General features: G+C 41.0%; 1 protein-coding gene across 5 annotated transcripts in view; it reads right to left on the bottom strand.

Moving 5' to 3' along the window:
* Nucleotides 1–960: 960 nt before the first annotated feature.
* LOC130293877 (membrane-spanning 4-domains subfamily A member 4A-like) overlaps nt 961–14933 on the bottom strand; it is a 54434-nt gene continuing 40461 nt past the window's right edge. For all 5 annotated transcript variants that reach the window (XM_056543084.1, XM_056543088.1, XM_056543086.1 and 2 more), the window contains exons 3-7: nt 14619–14747; nt 9290–9346; nt 7339–7515; nt 5539–5658; nt 961–2905 (exon numbers count right to left, since the gene is read on the bottom strand). In XM_056543084.1, coding sequence (XP_056399059.1) covers nt 2840–2905; nt 5539–5658; nt 7339–7515; nt 9290–9346; nt 14619–14747 — 549 coding nt within the window. In that variant the 3' untranslated portion in view covers nt 961–2839. The remainder of the gene's footprint in view (nt 2906–5538; nt 5659–7338; nt 7516–9289; nt 9347–14618; nt 14748–14933) is intronic.

The following is a 14933-nucleotide window of genomic DNA, read 5'->3' as shown; positions in this document are numbered from 1 at the left end:
ACTGGAGCAGCATAGAATGCGGGTGCTGCATGGAGATCCTTTGATAAGATGTCTTTGGCCGGAATACCCCTTTAAGTTAAGTGGTGAAGTACTTTGGCCAGACTGTAACCAAAACGACAAGAGTCCCTGCCCTATACTTAGTTTCTGTAGGGCTCTATGCTTGGGCACAGTACAAACTGACACTGATAAAGTGGTGTACTCTGCCTCCTGTTCAGTGAACACTGGGATGGATACAGAGTGCTTTGCCCAGTGAGTGTAAGTGGCAATGCACACAACAGCGCCACTTGCATCTAGGCGGAATACGTTGACTGGGCTGGGTTCTTTGCACCCAATGATTTTCAGCTAATCACTAAGCAGGAGGCATCAGCTGTATACCTCCTGCTCAGTGAACACTCACAGTGTCCAATCCAAGTCTTAGAATGTAAGTGGAGAAAGAAACAGCAGTGCCCCTTACCTGCAGGAGGAATGCATCCACTGAACTGAACACTCTGCGCCTGGCCCAGTATATGTGAAATGGTCAGCAGGCATACAATCGATGCCTCACTGCTCAGTAAGTACAGAAGCTGGGTCTCCTACTTGTAATAAGAGCCCTTCTCCCCTACTGGATTTGCCCAAAAAGAACCCCAAAAAATTCAGATTTGGACAAATCAAAATTTTGGGTGGAATTTAGGAGCAAAATCGATTAGAAACAAATTGATTTGCTCTTCTCAAATAGTACGTTTGTTTTTTTTTAAATCTGTGACATACTCCATCCATTTCCATGATCAGTGATGTGCATTTTTTGGGATAAAATATCTCTCACCATTCAATGTTCTCAAAAAGACAAAAAGGAAACATTTTTAATGTAATAAGACTATTGTTTTTTGTTTAATCAAAATTTTATAAAAATTAGCTTCTTAACCCTTCAGGACCAAATTTTGGTCTATCAGATGTAATAAGCCAAATGATAACACATAAGCTTTATGGTATGAATAATAATGTTTATGTAAATACCAGATATATATAAGTTTTACAGCATTTTGTGATATTTCCTAAAAAAACAGTTGCTTAGCTAAAAAAATAGTGTCTATTTCTTATGTTTGACTTTACTTTTTTTTATTTTTTTTTAATGATGTTTAGAGTCTTTCTGCTCCATTATAAGTCTATGGGGCAGCGAGAAAAAGATCACTGACTGCTACTTCACACATCTACCTGCTCGTTTTCCTGATCGGTGAGGGTCTCGGCAGCGGGACCCCCAACCAATAGTGGTGTGTAGTAACTGTCAGTGATCTTTGTCTTGCTGTCCCATAGACTTATAATGGAGCAGAAAGACAATGATCGATGAGAACCAAGGAGTAAAGTGGGCTACCACGCCCTTCTTCCTGCTTGTTCTCCTGATAGTTGGGGTTCTCAAAATTGAGACCCTGACTGATTATAAATTTGACATGTCAAAAGTTTTTAAATGACAAGTACACTTTAATAGTTTTTACACCAGTCTTAGGATATAGTAAGTACACAAAGAAGATGCAAAATTGCTTCAAGGCAAGGGCTACACGGAGACCTTGATCACAAGGCACAAAGATCACAGTATTATACCGCGAGGTCACACGTAATGATAGTGAATGGTATTGCATTGCAACATAACCCAACTGCTTTGCAACTGTGGCAAAAATCCATCATTTTCTGGATTGTAAAACTACAACTCCCAGCATGCCCGGCAGTCATGCTGGGAGTTGTAGTTTTGCAACATCTTGAGGTCCAGAGTTTGGAGACCACTACAGCCCTAGCAGGCTGTAGTTTACTTTTTCATTCAATCGGAGAACTTCTTTAAAGAGACCCCTTTATATGGTTAAAATCTATAGAGAACACTATTTATTGTCCTGCTAGCCAAAGTTCTTTTCACATTTTCCATTTAGAACAAAAAAACATGACATGGTGCTGGATCTGTTTCATGATGGATATCACATACAGACCTGTTCTTCATGTCACATTTGACAAATCCTGGATGGTCTGAAATCCACTTCATACTTTACACTGTAGCTCTGCTTGTTTTAATTGGCTACTGGATTTGAAATTAGCTCATAAACATCCTATAATACTGTATATAGTAAATATTTTATAGAATATACAGAATCTCACATAAGTGTGGGCCGTATTAGCCATTTTTCCTCCCCAGTATCATGTGGCATGTTAGTGTCACAAGGTCTAAGGTGTGAATGGGGAGCAGGTGTCTTACATTTAGTGTTATCTCTCTCACACTCTCTAATGTTGGTCCCTGGATGTTCAACCTGGCACTTCATGGCAAAGAACTCTCTAAGAATGTGAAAAAAATTATTTGTTTCTCTACATAAAGATGGCCTAGGCTATAAGAAGATTGCCAAGACTCTTCAACTGAGCTTCAACATGAAGGACAAGACCATACAGAGGTTTGACAGTACAGGTTTTTATCAGAACAGGCCTCGCCGTGATCGACCAAAGATGTTGAGTGCACATGCTCATCATCATAGTCAGTGATTGTCTTTGGAAAATATAGGTATGAGTTCTGTCAGCATTGCTGCAGAGGTTGAAGGGGCGACAGTGCTCAGACCATACACCGCACACTGCATCAAATTGGTCTGCATGGCTGTCGTTCCAGAAGGAATGACAGCCATGTGAGGGGTAAACTTACTTATGTGAGATACTGTATACTAAAACAGTGCACATCGATTGAAAATTTGAAAAGTAATAAATTGTAGTCAGTAGAAATGTTAGAAAGTCACAGGTTGCTTATAAAGGTATTGCCATTGACAAATGTACTCCTCTGCAGTGACTAGTGGCTTCATGTCCGTGCCCGTAAATCAGATGTCAAGGATGCTGTAGATTAAAAAGGAATATCTCTGGTTGCATCAGATTCTTGCAAAGAAGTGGTTTGATAGATGACCACATGCTGGAATAAAACAGATATTTTTTGTAAAATGGAAATACAAATAACATTAACATTTCTATAGTTGTGTCATATACATATATATATATATATATATATATATATATATATATATATATATATATATACCGTAGTACTTTTAGTGCACAAGGGTGAACAATTCTGTATAGTCAGTGAGTCAGGTCTATATACATGTCCTCTATGTCCATACCCAATCCATGGTTTTAATAAACACATGGCCACTCATGTACATTATCTATTCTTCGTATTATGAGGGCACACCCATGTAGTAGGGCCTTCAGAAATAGAAGAGGTAGGATCAGCATTTAAAAATCCAATGCATTCAAATGACAGTGCTGGTCCAGGCACCAAACCAAAAGAAGCCTCTTTCGGATCACTTCAAATTTTTTTTATTTTTCAAATAAAAGTTAGAGAAGCTTATATGTGTCTCTAAAGCCCACTTGTTATTCGGATCCATGTTGTATAAGAAGACGCCGAGTCATGATAGAGTTATAAGGCGGGCACATGGACTGTCCATGGCTACGTAATTTAGAACTCTTGTGTGCCATTGTAAAAGGTTTGAGCCAGTATCATTGCAATGGGGGTGTGGACCGTACCCGGTGAAACCCCCAAGCAGTAAGTTATCATCCCATGATGGTCTCACCCCATCTGATGGTCTCACCCTATCTTTCATCATGCTCGACTAAAGTGAAAATCGACTGTGTAGAGCGAAAACACAATCTTCCTATTCAGCGTGTCTTTATGTCAGCTCCCCCCAGCATTTCCTTTCCATCACTTTTTCTGGAGTTTAAACACTTTCGGTAGCTGAGTAACTATAAAGTTATCTCAGTAAATCAGAGCGGCTCAAAGTTTTATTATCTACACAGGGTTTAAGAGTGCTGGTAGAACAGTAGGAAAAGAATGGAAAAAGTTGCACTCACCTGTCAGCAGTTATGCTTGTGAAAAATACTTAATTTCATAAAAGCACATGTGCAGCGGGTTAAGATCAGCGGAGCATACCTTGCGACAACAGATTGTTTCCTGTGCCCAAGTGCACTTCTTTGGGCTGCTGGTCTCAGTCTGTTGCTGCGAGGTATGCTCTGCTGACCCTAACCCACTGCACATGTATCTGCTTGTATGAAATAAAAAGTCCTTTTCACAAGCAAAACTGCTGACACTCACCATATTGTCTTTGGTGGTAGAGTACAGGCAATCTCCAATAATCATTGTGTGTGTGTGTGTGCGCGTGTATATACACAGCATGAAACCAGAGAGGAAAGGGTTACAGAGCAGGGATGCTGGGCTCCTCCAAGAGCAGTGAGTCAGCAGAATGAGGGAGGGGAGGAGTCATCACAGTGCAGGCAACAGACGGACACGCCCCCTCTCTTTGAGACAATTGAAAAGACACTGAGAAGCTGTAATATGCTATTTTTTTAGTGAACTATAGGTGATAGAGACATGAAACATCACATTTTTTTTTTGTGGGATCTGACAGGTACCCTTTAAAAAATTTGCATATTCTCCCATGGCCTGTTATCAGCATTCTGTGTCAAGGAGGAAAATAATATAAATCTCACGTTGGTATAAGTAGAGGTACCCAGAAGTATCTGAATGAGATTGTTGTTGGCGATGTCACACAGAAGAGGGCACCTTGGTCAATATTTGTTTGGGATGCATCCCAAATTCAGCCATTCTGGGGAAAAAATCTTTAATATATATGAGAAGTTATTGGGATGTTATGTAGCCAAATAGAGTTGCTTTCACTTTTGCCGGGCTCCCTGGCCAATCTTAAGAAAGACATGTTGAGGCATCTGCTGGCAGCGGAAATAATGGTCATCCCACTTCACTGGAGGACCACAATGGTTCCCCCAATGTTAGGGAGGATGGCAGAGGCCCATGGCAGTTCTGAAGCGCTCTCGAGAAGGTGGAGCAATTTGTCATTGTTTGTTGATTTTCTGAATTTGATATTGCTGTTGTGGGTTTAAAGGGGTATTCCAGGAATTATTTTTATTTGACAATGCTACAGGATCAATCTGCAACTAATGCAACAGCTGTAGGCACCCTGATTGAAAACCACAGGTCTTTGAATGAATGCAGCTCATTTATGTTTCAATAGGTGGGGTGGCTGATGTGTGGGAGGGAGGAGAATGGAATTATGGGATTTGTAGTCAAAAAAAGAAAAATCAAACAGGAAATACAAGTTCACAAAAAGCTAGTCACAGCGTTATGGTAATCTCACAACATAGCCATTTACCCCAAGACAAGTGCAGATCCTTCCTAAGCATGTCCATTACTGTCTGCCAGGTACGTACTAAAATCATCTTATGTTGCAGAACCCCATTAAAAGGAAAGTGGAGATTGCTCCATATTTCCCCTCTGCAAAATACAAATGATTCTTTTTTCTTACCTTATTGTTAGTCTGTTTTCCCCCCACTCTGTTTTATTTTATTTTTGTGAGCAGGACTAGAAATAAAATAAGTTTTGGATAGGCGGTGTATGGAAGGATAGGTATAGTACAATACGACTTGGTTTAATGTGTACAGTGTATCAATCTGTCCTCAATGTTGTTACTTTATTGTTTTATCTGTATTGTAATAATTCAATAAAAATGATTACTTCTTAATATAGTAACTTACCATTTCAGTCAAAGAAGATCGGCAGGCAGTTCTGCATGCAAACACACTTGTGGATATGGCAATACAAAACACCAGCGTAAATAGCATTAAAAAAAATACTGAAAGTCCAGTAACAACATGCTGAAAGAGAAAAAAATTGTGGTTATTCATCTGATGTCGTTTTGTGTATGCAGCTTCTATGCAGGCCAAGTGACTCCTTGGTATTCCGTTTGTCGCCCCTTCTACTGAATACATGTATAAAAATAAAAGAGAGTATGACTAGAGGAGCCGACTACAGTGATTTGGAATGTTTGCTGACTGACAAAGAAATGACCAGTCTATAATTTAACCCCTTAAGGACACAAGACTTTTTTTTGCACTTTCGTTTTTTCCTCCTCGCATTCTAAAAATCATAACTCTTTTATATTTCAATCCACAAACCCATATTAGGGCTTATTTTTTGTGTGACCAATTGTACTTTATAATGACACCTTTTTAATTTACCATAAAATGTATGGCAAAACAAAAAAATATTATTTGTGTGGGGAAATTAAAATGAAAACTGCAAATTAGCACATTTTGGAGGGTTTCGCTTTTACAATGTACACTTCACGGTAACATTTTTTTATTCTGAGGGTCAATACAATTTAAAATGATACCCATGATTACATACTTTTCTATTACTGTACTGCTTTTAAAAAAAAAACTAAAATTGTCCTATTTTGACCACCTATAACGTTCTAATTGGGGGTGGCGTGGCACAGAAGGAGACTGACAGGACTTGGCTGGTAGGTCGTGGGGGGATGGCAGAAGGACAGGACAGGAACACAGGTACAAGATAGAATGGAAGTTAGGAACAGATACACAGTAACTGGGATAGAGGACTTCACTATGGCTAAGACAACCAAAGATCCGGCACAGGGTACAGGGAGGAGCAGATACTAATGGACTAGGGACAGGTGCAGACACTTTAATGAATTGGTACTGGCCCTTTAAGAAACAGAGCTCTGGCGCGCATGCGCCCTGGGGGGCGGAGGCACACACGCCGAAACTCAGACAGGCTGAGACTCGCATGTAGGCGCGTCCCCCAATGCGAATCTCAGCCCCGCCAGCAGTGGGGACAGGGAGCGCTCACGGACGGAGAGTCCGGCCGGGGCGCAACTGTAACAATCTAAATAATTCAGTTGGGCCTCTACATGTGCAGCTCATCAGTCCCGGCCATGTTTAAGAGTTTAGAATCTGATTAATTGCTTCTGTGGACAGGTGTTGTTTATACAGGTAACAGGCTGAGATTAGGAGCACTCCCTTTAAGAGAATGCTCCTAATCTCAGCTCACTACCTGTATAAAGCCAGAAATCTTGCTGATTAATAGGGGATGAAATCATTTTTTTTACACCGAGTAAAGGGCAAATCAATTCAAAATGTGTTTTACTGGATTTTTTTGTTGTTATTCTCTTTCATTGTTTACATAAACCAACTATTAAAATTATAGACTGATCATTTCTTTATCAGTGGGGAAAAATACAAAATCAATAGGGGATCAAATAATTTTTTCCCTTCACTAGACATAGGGATTAACCTTTTCACCAGTATATTATGGCCTAGTTGACTGGACTCTTCAATACAGCTGAATGACACACAAAGGCTTCTATTGTAGCATTGATTTCTGGAAGATGGAAGTGAATGGCAGATGCCTGGGACACATGTAGCTGAATGTAAACCTGGCCAATGGACAACAGGGGGCACTATTTCTTGAAGAACGTGAAAGGTTCTTCTTGTATTTGCAGTATTTTAAGGGAATGAAATGAAAATGATTCTTACCAAAGGAGTAAAGATTCCTAGACATTGTATATTACTTTGATAATGTGCACAATATTGATCTTTCCTGTAGCTTGGAGAGTTTCTGTAGTTCATCAGAGCAAGCTGAAGTGCAGTAAGTATTATTCCGCACACTGTAGCTAGAGAGCTGAAGATGTTCATCACCAAGCTCGCCTTTACCTAGACACAAAATAACATTACTTAAGAAACAGACATAACACACATGGTCCATCTAGTCTTCCTTTATACAGTTTGTTAGGGAAGTATTCAACCCTCTTGGTGTTTTTACAGCACAAAAATGTTTTACTCAAAAAAATAAGACACAAAACAAAACGTATTTATCCCCTGAAAGTCAATACTTTGTGGGGCCGCATTTGGCCACAATTCCAGGGGTATGTCTTCCAGGCAAAACAGATCCAAGTCCTTTAAAGGGGTACTCCGCCCCAGACATCTTATCCCCTTTCCAAAGGATAGGGGATAAGATGTCTGATTGCGGGGGTCCTGCCCTGGGGACCCCCGTGATCTTAGCTGCGGCATCCCAGACATCCAGTGCACGAACTTTGCTCCATGCCGAATGACTGGCGATGCAGGGCGGAGGCTAGTGATGTCACGGCCACACCCCACTCATGAAATAATGGCCACGCCCCCTCAATGAAAGTCTATGGGAAGGGGCAAGATTTCCGTCATGCCCTTCCCATAGATTTGCATTTAAGGGGGCATGGCTGTGACATGAGGGGGTGTGGCCATGACATCACAAGCTCTAAAAGAATGCCGGGGTGCCGCAGGGAGATCGCAGGGGGTCCCCAGCGGCGGGACCCTCGCGATCAGACGTCTTATCCCCTATCCTTTGGATAGGGGATAAGATGTCTAGGGGCAGAGTTCCCCTTTAAGTTACATAGGTGGTATGGTGCTTTTCCACTATGCTTCACATCTGCACTACACCTCTTAGGTTATGATCACACAGCAGAATTTCAGTGCAGAATTCCACATGAATATTCAGCACAGACATTCCGCAGCAGCAGCAGAGTCCCATTGATTTCAAGATACGTACTGTAGTGTTTTTTTTTGTTTCTGTTCAATTCAGACTGACAAAATCTCTGAAAAGATATTGAAAAGTAAATGTACTGAAAGTAATTTTTTTAATGCACAAATCATAGGTGAAAAGATACCCCACAGGATGAGCTTCCCTATGCTTATTCTCCAGCCTAATTTCATATATGCAATATGTCTCTATTTCCAGTTGACCATGGCACCGGGGAGACATCTCATCTCCTTCAGCAAATTTTTTATCCACACCTCTTATGGTTGAACCACCACCACAAGATGCCTTCTCTTCATCATATTCTAATCCCTGGTGTTTAGTAACATACAGTGCCTAATGCAAACAAGTGATCCTTAAAGGGTTACTCCACTGGAAAACATTTTTTTTTTTTAATCAACTGGTGCCAGAAAGTAAAACAGATTTGTAAATTACTTCTATTAAAAAATCTTAATCCTTCCAGTACTTATCTGCTGCTGTATGATCCACAATACGTTCTTTTCTTTTTGAATTGCCTTTCTGCCTGACTACAGTGCTCTCTGCTGACACCTCTGTCCATAGAAAACCTATCCTGCTCTGGACAGTTCCTGACATTGACAGAGGTGTCAGCAGAGAGCAATGTGGTCAGACAGAAAAAAATTAAAAAAGAACTTCCTGTGCATCATACAGCAGCTGATAAGTACTGTAAGGATTAAGATTTTTTAATAGAAGTAATTTACAAATCTGTTTAACTTTCTAGCAACAGTTAAAAAATAAATAAAAATGTTTTCCAGTGGAGTACCCCTTTAAAAGTAGGATAAGATACACTTTTCCATCAACTTTCAACTATGCATCAGGAGACACTTGGTATAGTCCTCTACTTACATATTAAAAGGGAACCTACTAAACATCTGTTGTCAAATGTATTTTTCTTACCTTTCCCAAAGTTGGTTTTACTGAAGCAGCTACTGACAGTGATCCAGAAATAATGCACTACAAAAACAAAAATGACAATATTAACTTAGAGTAAGAGAAACCCCTTGCCACTGCAGCCAGCTTTGGCCTTGACGGGATATTCCAAGTTAAAACACTTATCCCCTATCGACTGGGATAAGTGTCACATCATGGGGGTTCCACCTCTGAGACCCCCCCATCCTGCGATCTGAAAAAATGGTGACATGAGTAGAGCTTTGAAAGCATCGAGCCTCTCCATTCATTATCTATGGACCTGCCAGAGATAGTCAAGTACAATGCTTCGCTATCTTTGGCATGCATCACTTACTGATGTACACTTCTCCTTCCTGCTCTTCTGACTTTGGCTCAAAAACTGCAGTGGAAGTTTTCCAAAATAGCCAGAAAACTTTCTCCAAAGAAATTAGCAAATGTGACTCCTTCTCTTCTGAGCATTGTAGTGCGCCTGCAGTGCACTCGACATCCACCCATGGGGTATTTTCATAAGAGAGGGGGTTACACATTTTGGGGGGCATTTTCTCCTATTACCCCTTGTAAAAATGTAAAATTTGGGGGGAAAACTGCATTTTAGTAAAAATAAAAATAAAAATTCATTTACACATCCAAAGTCCTGTGGGGTGTTAAGGCTCACTGGACCCCTTGTTACATCCCTTGAGGGGTGTAGTTTCCAAAATAGTATGCCATGTTTTTTTTTGTTTTTTTTTTCTGTTCTGGCACCATAGGGGCTTCTTAAATGCGACATGCCCCCCCCCCCCCCCCATTTCTGCAAAATTTGCAAATGTGACTCCTTCTCTTCTGAGCATTGTAGTGCGCCAGAGGAGCACTTGACGTCCACACATGGGGTATTTCCATACTCAGAAGAGATGGGGTTACAAATTTTGGGGGGCATTTTCTCCTATTACCCCTTGTAAAAAAGAAAAATTTTGGGGAAAACCAGCATTTTAGTAAAAAAAAAAAAATATCATTTACACATCCAACTTTAACAAAAAGTCGTTAAACACCTGTGGAGTGTTAAGGCTCAATGTACCCCTTTTTACGTTCCTTGAGGAGTGCAGTTTCCAAAATAGTATGCCATATGGTTTTATTTATTTTTTTGCTGTCCTGGCAACATAGGGGCTTCCTAAATGCAACATGCCCCCGAAAAATCATTTCAGCTAAATTTGCTTTGCAAAATCCAAATGTGACTCTTTCTCTTCTGAGCATTGTAGTACGCCAGCAGAGCACTTGACATCCGCACATGGGGTATTTCCATACTCAGAAGAGATGGGGTTACAAATTTTGGGGGGCATTTTCTCTAATTACCCCTTGTAAAAAAGTAAAATTTGGGGGAAAACCAGCATTTTAGTAAAAAAAAATAAAAAAATCATTTACACATACAACTTTAACAAAAAGTCATCAAACACCTGTGGGTAGTTAAGGTTCACTGTACCCCTTGTTACGTTCCTCGAGGGGTGTAGTTTTCAAAATAGTATGCCATGTGTTTTTTTTTTTGCTGTCCTGGCACCATAGGGGATTCCTATATGCAACATGCCCCCGAAAAACCATTTCAGAAAAATTTGCTTTGCAAAATCCAAATGTGACTCTTCCTCTTCAGAGCATTGTAGTGCGCCGGCAGAGCACTTGATGTCCACACATGGGGTATTTCCATACTCAGAAGAGATAGGGTTACTAATTTTGGGGGGCATTTTCTCCTATTACTCCATGTAAAAATTTAAAATTTGAGGGAAAACTAGCGTTTTAGTGGAAAAAAAATTTACACATCCAACTTCAACTTAAAGTCGTCAAACACCTGTGGGGTGTAAAGGCTCACTGGACCCCTTGTTACATTCCTTGAGGGGTGTAGTTTCCAAAATAGTATGCCAAGTGTTTTTTTTTTTTTTTTTGCTGTCCTGGCACCATAGGGGCTTCCTAAATGTGACATGCCCCCCAAAAACCATTTCAGAAAAACTCACAATCACTCTCCAAAATCCCACTGTTGCTCCTTCCCTTCTGAGCCCTCTACTGCGCCCGCGGAAAACTTAACATACACATGAGGTATTTCCTTACTCAAGAGAAATTGGGTTACAAATTTTAAGAACATTTCTCTCTTTTTACCCCTTGTAAAAATGCAAAAACTGGGTTTACAAGAACATGCGAGTGTAAAAAAATTAAGATTTTTAATTTTCTCCTACAATTTGCTGCTATTCCTGTGAAACACCAAAAGGGTTAACAAACCTTTTGAATGTCATTTTGAATACTTTGAGGGGTGCAGTTTTTATAATGGGGTCATTTATGGGGTATTTCTAATAAGAAGGCCCCTCAAATCCACTTCAAAACCTGGTCTGGTCCAGTCAAAAACTGGTCCATGAAAAAATCTGATTTTGAAAATTTTGTGAAAAATTGGAAAATTGCTGCTGAACTTTGAAGCCCTCTGATGTCTTCCAAAAGTAAAAACTCGTCAATTTTATGATGGAAACATAAAGTAGACATGTTGTATATGTGAATCAATATATAATTTATTTGGAATATTCATTTTCCTTATAAGCAGAGAGCTTCAAAGTAAAAAAAAATGCTAAATTTTCAATTTTTTCATAAAATTTTGGAATTTTTCCCCAAGAAATTTTTCAACAAGTATCGACAAAATTTTACCGCTAACATAAAGTAGAATATGTCACGAAAAAACAATCTCGGAATCAGAATGAAAAGTAAAAGCATCCCAGAGTTATTAATGCTTGAAGTGGCAGTGGTCAGATGTTAAAAAAATGTCCGGGTCCTTAAGGTATATTTGGGCTTGGTCCTTAAGGGGTTAAAGGGGTACTCCGGTGGTTAAGATTTTTGGCTAGATTGCATCTTCTTTTAATGCTCATGTTTTCTGCATTTGAAATGTATTATATGTTTGTGTAGCATGTGTGTGTCCTTTTTTTCTTACCTGTTTGTGGGCCAGGAAGTTCTGTAGTTCTGTGTTAGATCTCTTACTGTTGTCCACAGCGTCGGCCATGTTAGGATTAGGCTGTGGACAACATGTCATGGCTTTTTTTTCTCTCTGTTCTTTCAGAACTGCATGAGAGAAAGAAGCCACGCCCCCTCATCTCCTCCTCCTGGAGGACGCATGTGTGCATGAGAGAAAGAAGCCACGCCCCCTCATCTCCCCCTCCTGGAGGACGCAGGTGTGCATGAGAGAAAGAAACCACGCCCCCTCATCTCCCCCTCCTGGAGGACGCAGGTGTGCATGAGAGAAAGAAGCCAGAGCAGGGATAGAGAGAGGACATACTTCTGAGGACGCAGGTCTGCACTGAAAGAAGACAGAGAAGATAAGAGTGTTATCTGAAGGGGAGGATGAGAAGGTGCACGGGTTGGGGATGTGTAGACTGCAGGGGAATAAATCTCAGACTGGGGATGATTTCTATGTTTGAAGGGGGGGGGACTCCTAAATCACACATTCTGGGAGTTGTAGTCCCTGTTATGTGCGTGCATGCTAGTGTTTACAAACCAGTGTGCCTCCAGCTGTTGCAAAACTACAACTCACAGCATGCCTGGACAGACTTTGGGCATGCTGGGAGTTGTAGTTTTGCAACAGCTGGAGGCACACTGATTGAGAAACACTGGCCTAGCCTATTCAGTATATATTGCAAACAAAGTGCATTGTTTCCCAACCAGGGTGTCTTCAGCTGTATCAAAACTACAACTCCCAGCATGCCCGGACAGTTTTTGGCTGTCCAGGCATGCTGGTAGTAGTAGTTTTGCAACATCTGGAGGCACCCTGGTTGGGAAACACTGGTGTATGCCCTATAGAGGTGTGGTGAACTACAACCCCCAGGAGACTACAGAGGCAGCATGCTGGTGTTATGCCACAGACTGAAAACTCCTGAATGACACATGCTGGGAGTTCTAGTCCCTTTTGTGTGTGTGTATGCCAGTGTATCCCAACCAAGGCTGATTATATTAGTGTGCTGTGTATAAGGGGGCCGACCCGGGAAAATAGTAGGGTGAGTAAAGGGCGGAACAAAAAAAAAAAAAAAAAGCCGCCCCAAACCAGCAAGGCATGTGGCATGCTGGGATTTGTAGTGTTCAGCACAGCAAGAAACAGGAAATAGAAGTAAAGATAGGAAAACAAAGTGGGGGATAAAAAGACAACAAAGAACGGAAATAGAGTAGGCTAAACAACAAGAATAGAAATGAAACAAAACAAATAGGGTAAGTCAAAAATGAAAAAACACGTTGATCACCGGAGTACCCCTTTAAGTTTAAGGCAAAAGCCCTACCTGTTATACCCAGATAAATGTGCTGGTCACTGATTTAAGGTTGTTAAGGATTGTTAACCGAGAACCACCCGAACGGTAGCACCGCTAGTCCTAGTTAGGCAGGGCAAATAATAGTCCAAGGCAAGGTTAGGGTTAACGGTAGCTTTACTGAGGTAGACAGATGGTAACAGTCTTTACAGCTAGGCCAGGATCCCAGAGAGGTGACCAGTAACACAGGGGACCTCGCAGCTTGCTGGGACTTGCAGTGACTTTGACAGACTTTAGCACAGCCACGCTGACTATAATAGACTTGACTTGACTGAAGATAGTGACAGCAGAGGTGACTTGACTTAATGACTTGTGGCTGAAATTTAGGCTTGAGGCCTCCAGATGTACTGGACACTGGCTCTGAGACGTCTGGACTGGACTTGTCCTCAGCAGAAAGTGAAACACAAGAGAGAGATTGTAGAACCTCCCCCTCTTATAAAGGGGGCTGAGCAAGGAGCCCATAGGCTAGCTGCGGGTCATCTGGTCACCTGATGCTCTCTGGGTAACAAAACATGTGACTTTAACATGTGACAACCATTATCATGTGACTAATAACCATGTGACCATATCAAAGGTCCTTTACATATAATAAACACTTATACAGATTATAGGGGTACAATGCAGGTGAGCCCTGGGGACGTGCAGGGACTCAAGCTGATAGGACTGTGAGATGCATATCCTGCACTGGGACATCACAGAAGCATGACGAGTGACGTTCCCTGCCAACTTGGCTGTGCAGCATCAGGGAAAAGGGGGAAATGATAAGGGGGGATGGTAAGACGGGGAAATGATGAGGGGGGGGGAAATTATGAGAAAGGGGGAAATGATGAGGGGGGGGGAAATGATGAGTGGGGGGGAAATGATGAGAAAGGGGGAAATGATGAGGGGGGATGAGACAGGGTGGGGGGATGATGTGGCATTTAGTCCAAGTCATTTATTTTACATTTATTTTTATTTTTTACTTAAATCTCCCTGTTAAAATGGGGGTGCGTGTAATACGCCCATAAATACGGTATGTATCTTACCAATATTCCAGACCATATGGCGATACCGCTATAGCATATCAATGGCATGAAAAGCCTATTTTCACTTTCAATGATTGTCACAGGAATGCCAATGGATATAAGGAGGATGCCTACAAATAGCTGAGTCGTCTGCAAAATAAACAAAGTTCATTTTAATCACTGGAAAACTGTAGGAGACCAGCAAGTCATATTAAATATCCCATAGGCTGGGTTCACACAGTATGAAATTTGGTGCTTATTTTAATATATGCACTGATTATCCCATAAAATGCCTCCACATTGTCAGTGAAAATCAGCATGTAAACTTAAAGGGGT

This window comes from Hyla sarda, chromosome 10, assembly GCF_029499605.1.
Source record: "Hyla sarda isolate aHylSar1 chromosome 10, aHylSar1.hap1, whole genome shotgun sequence".
Classification (NCBI taxonomy): Eukaryota; Metazoa; Chordata; class Amphibia; order Anura; family Hylidae; genus Hyla; species Hyla sarda.
This window is presented reverse-complemented; position numbering and strand designations above follow the sequence as displayed.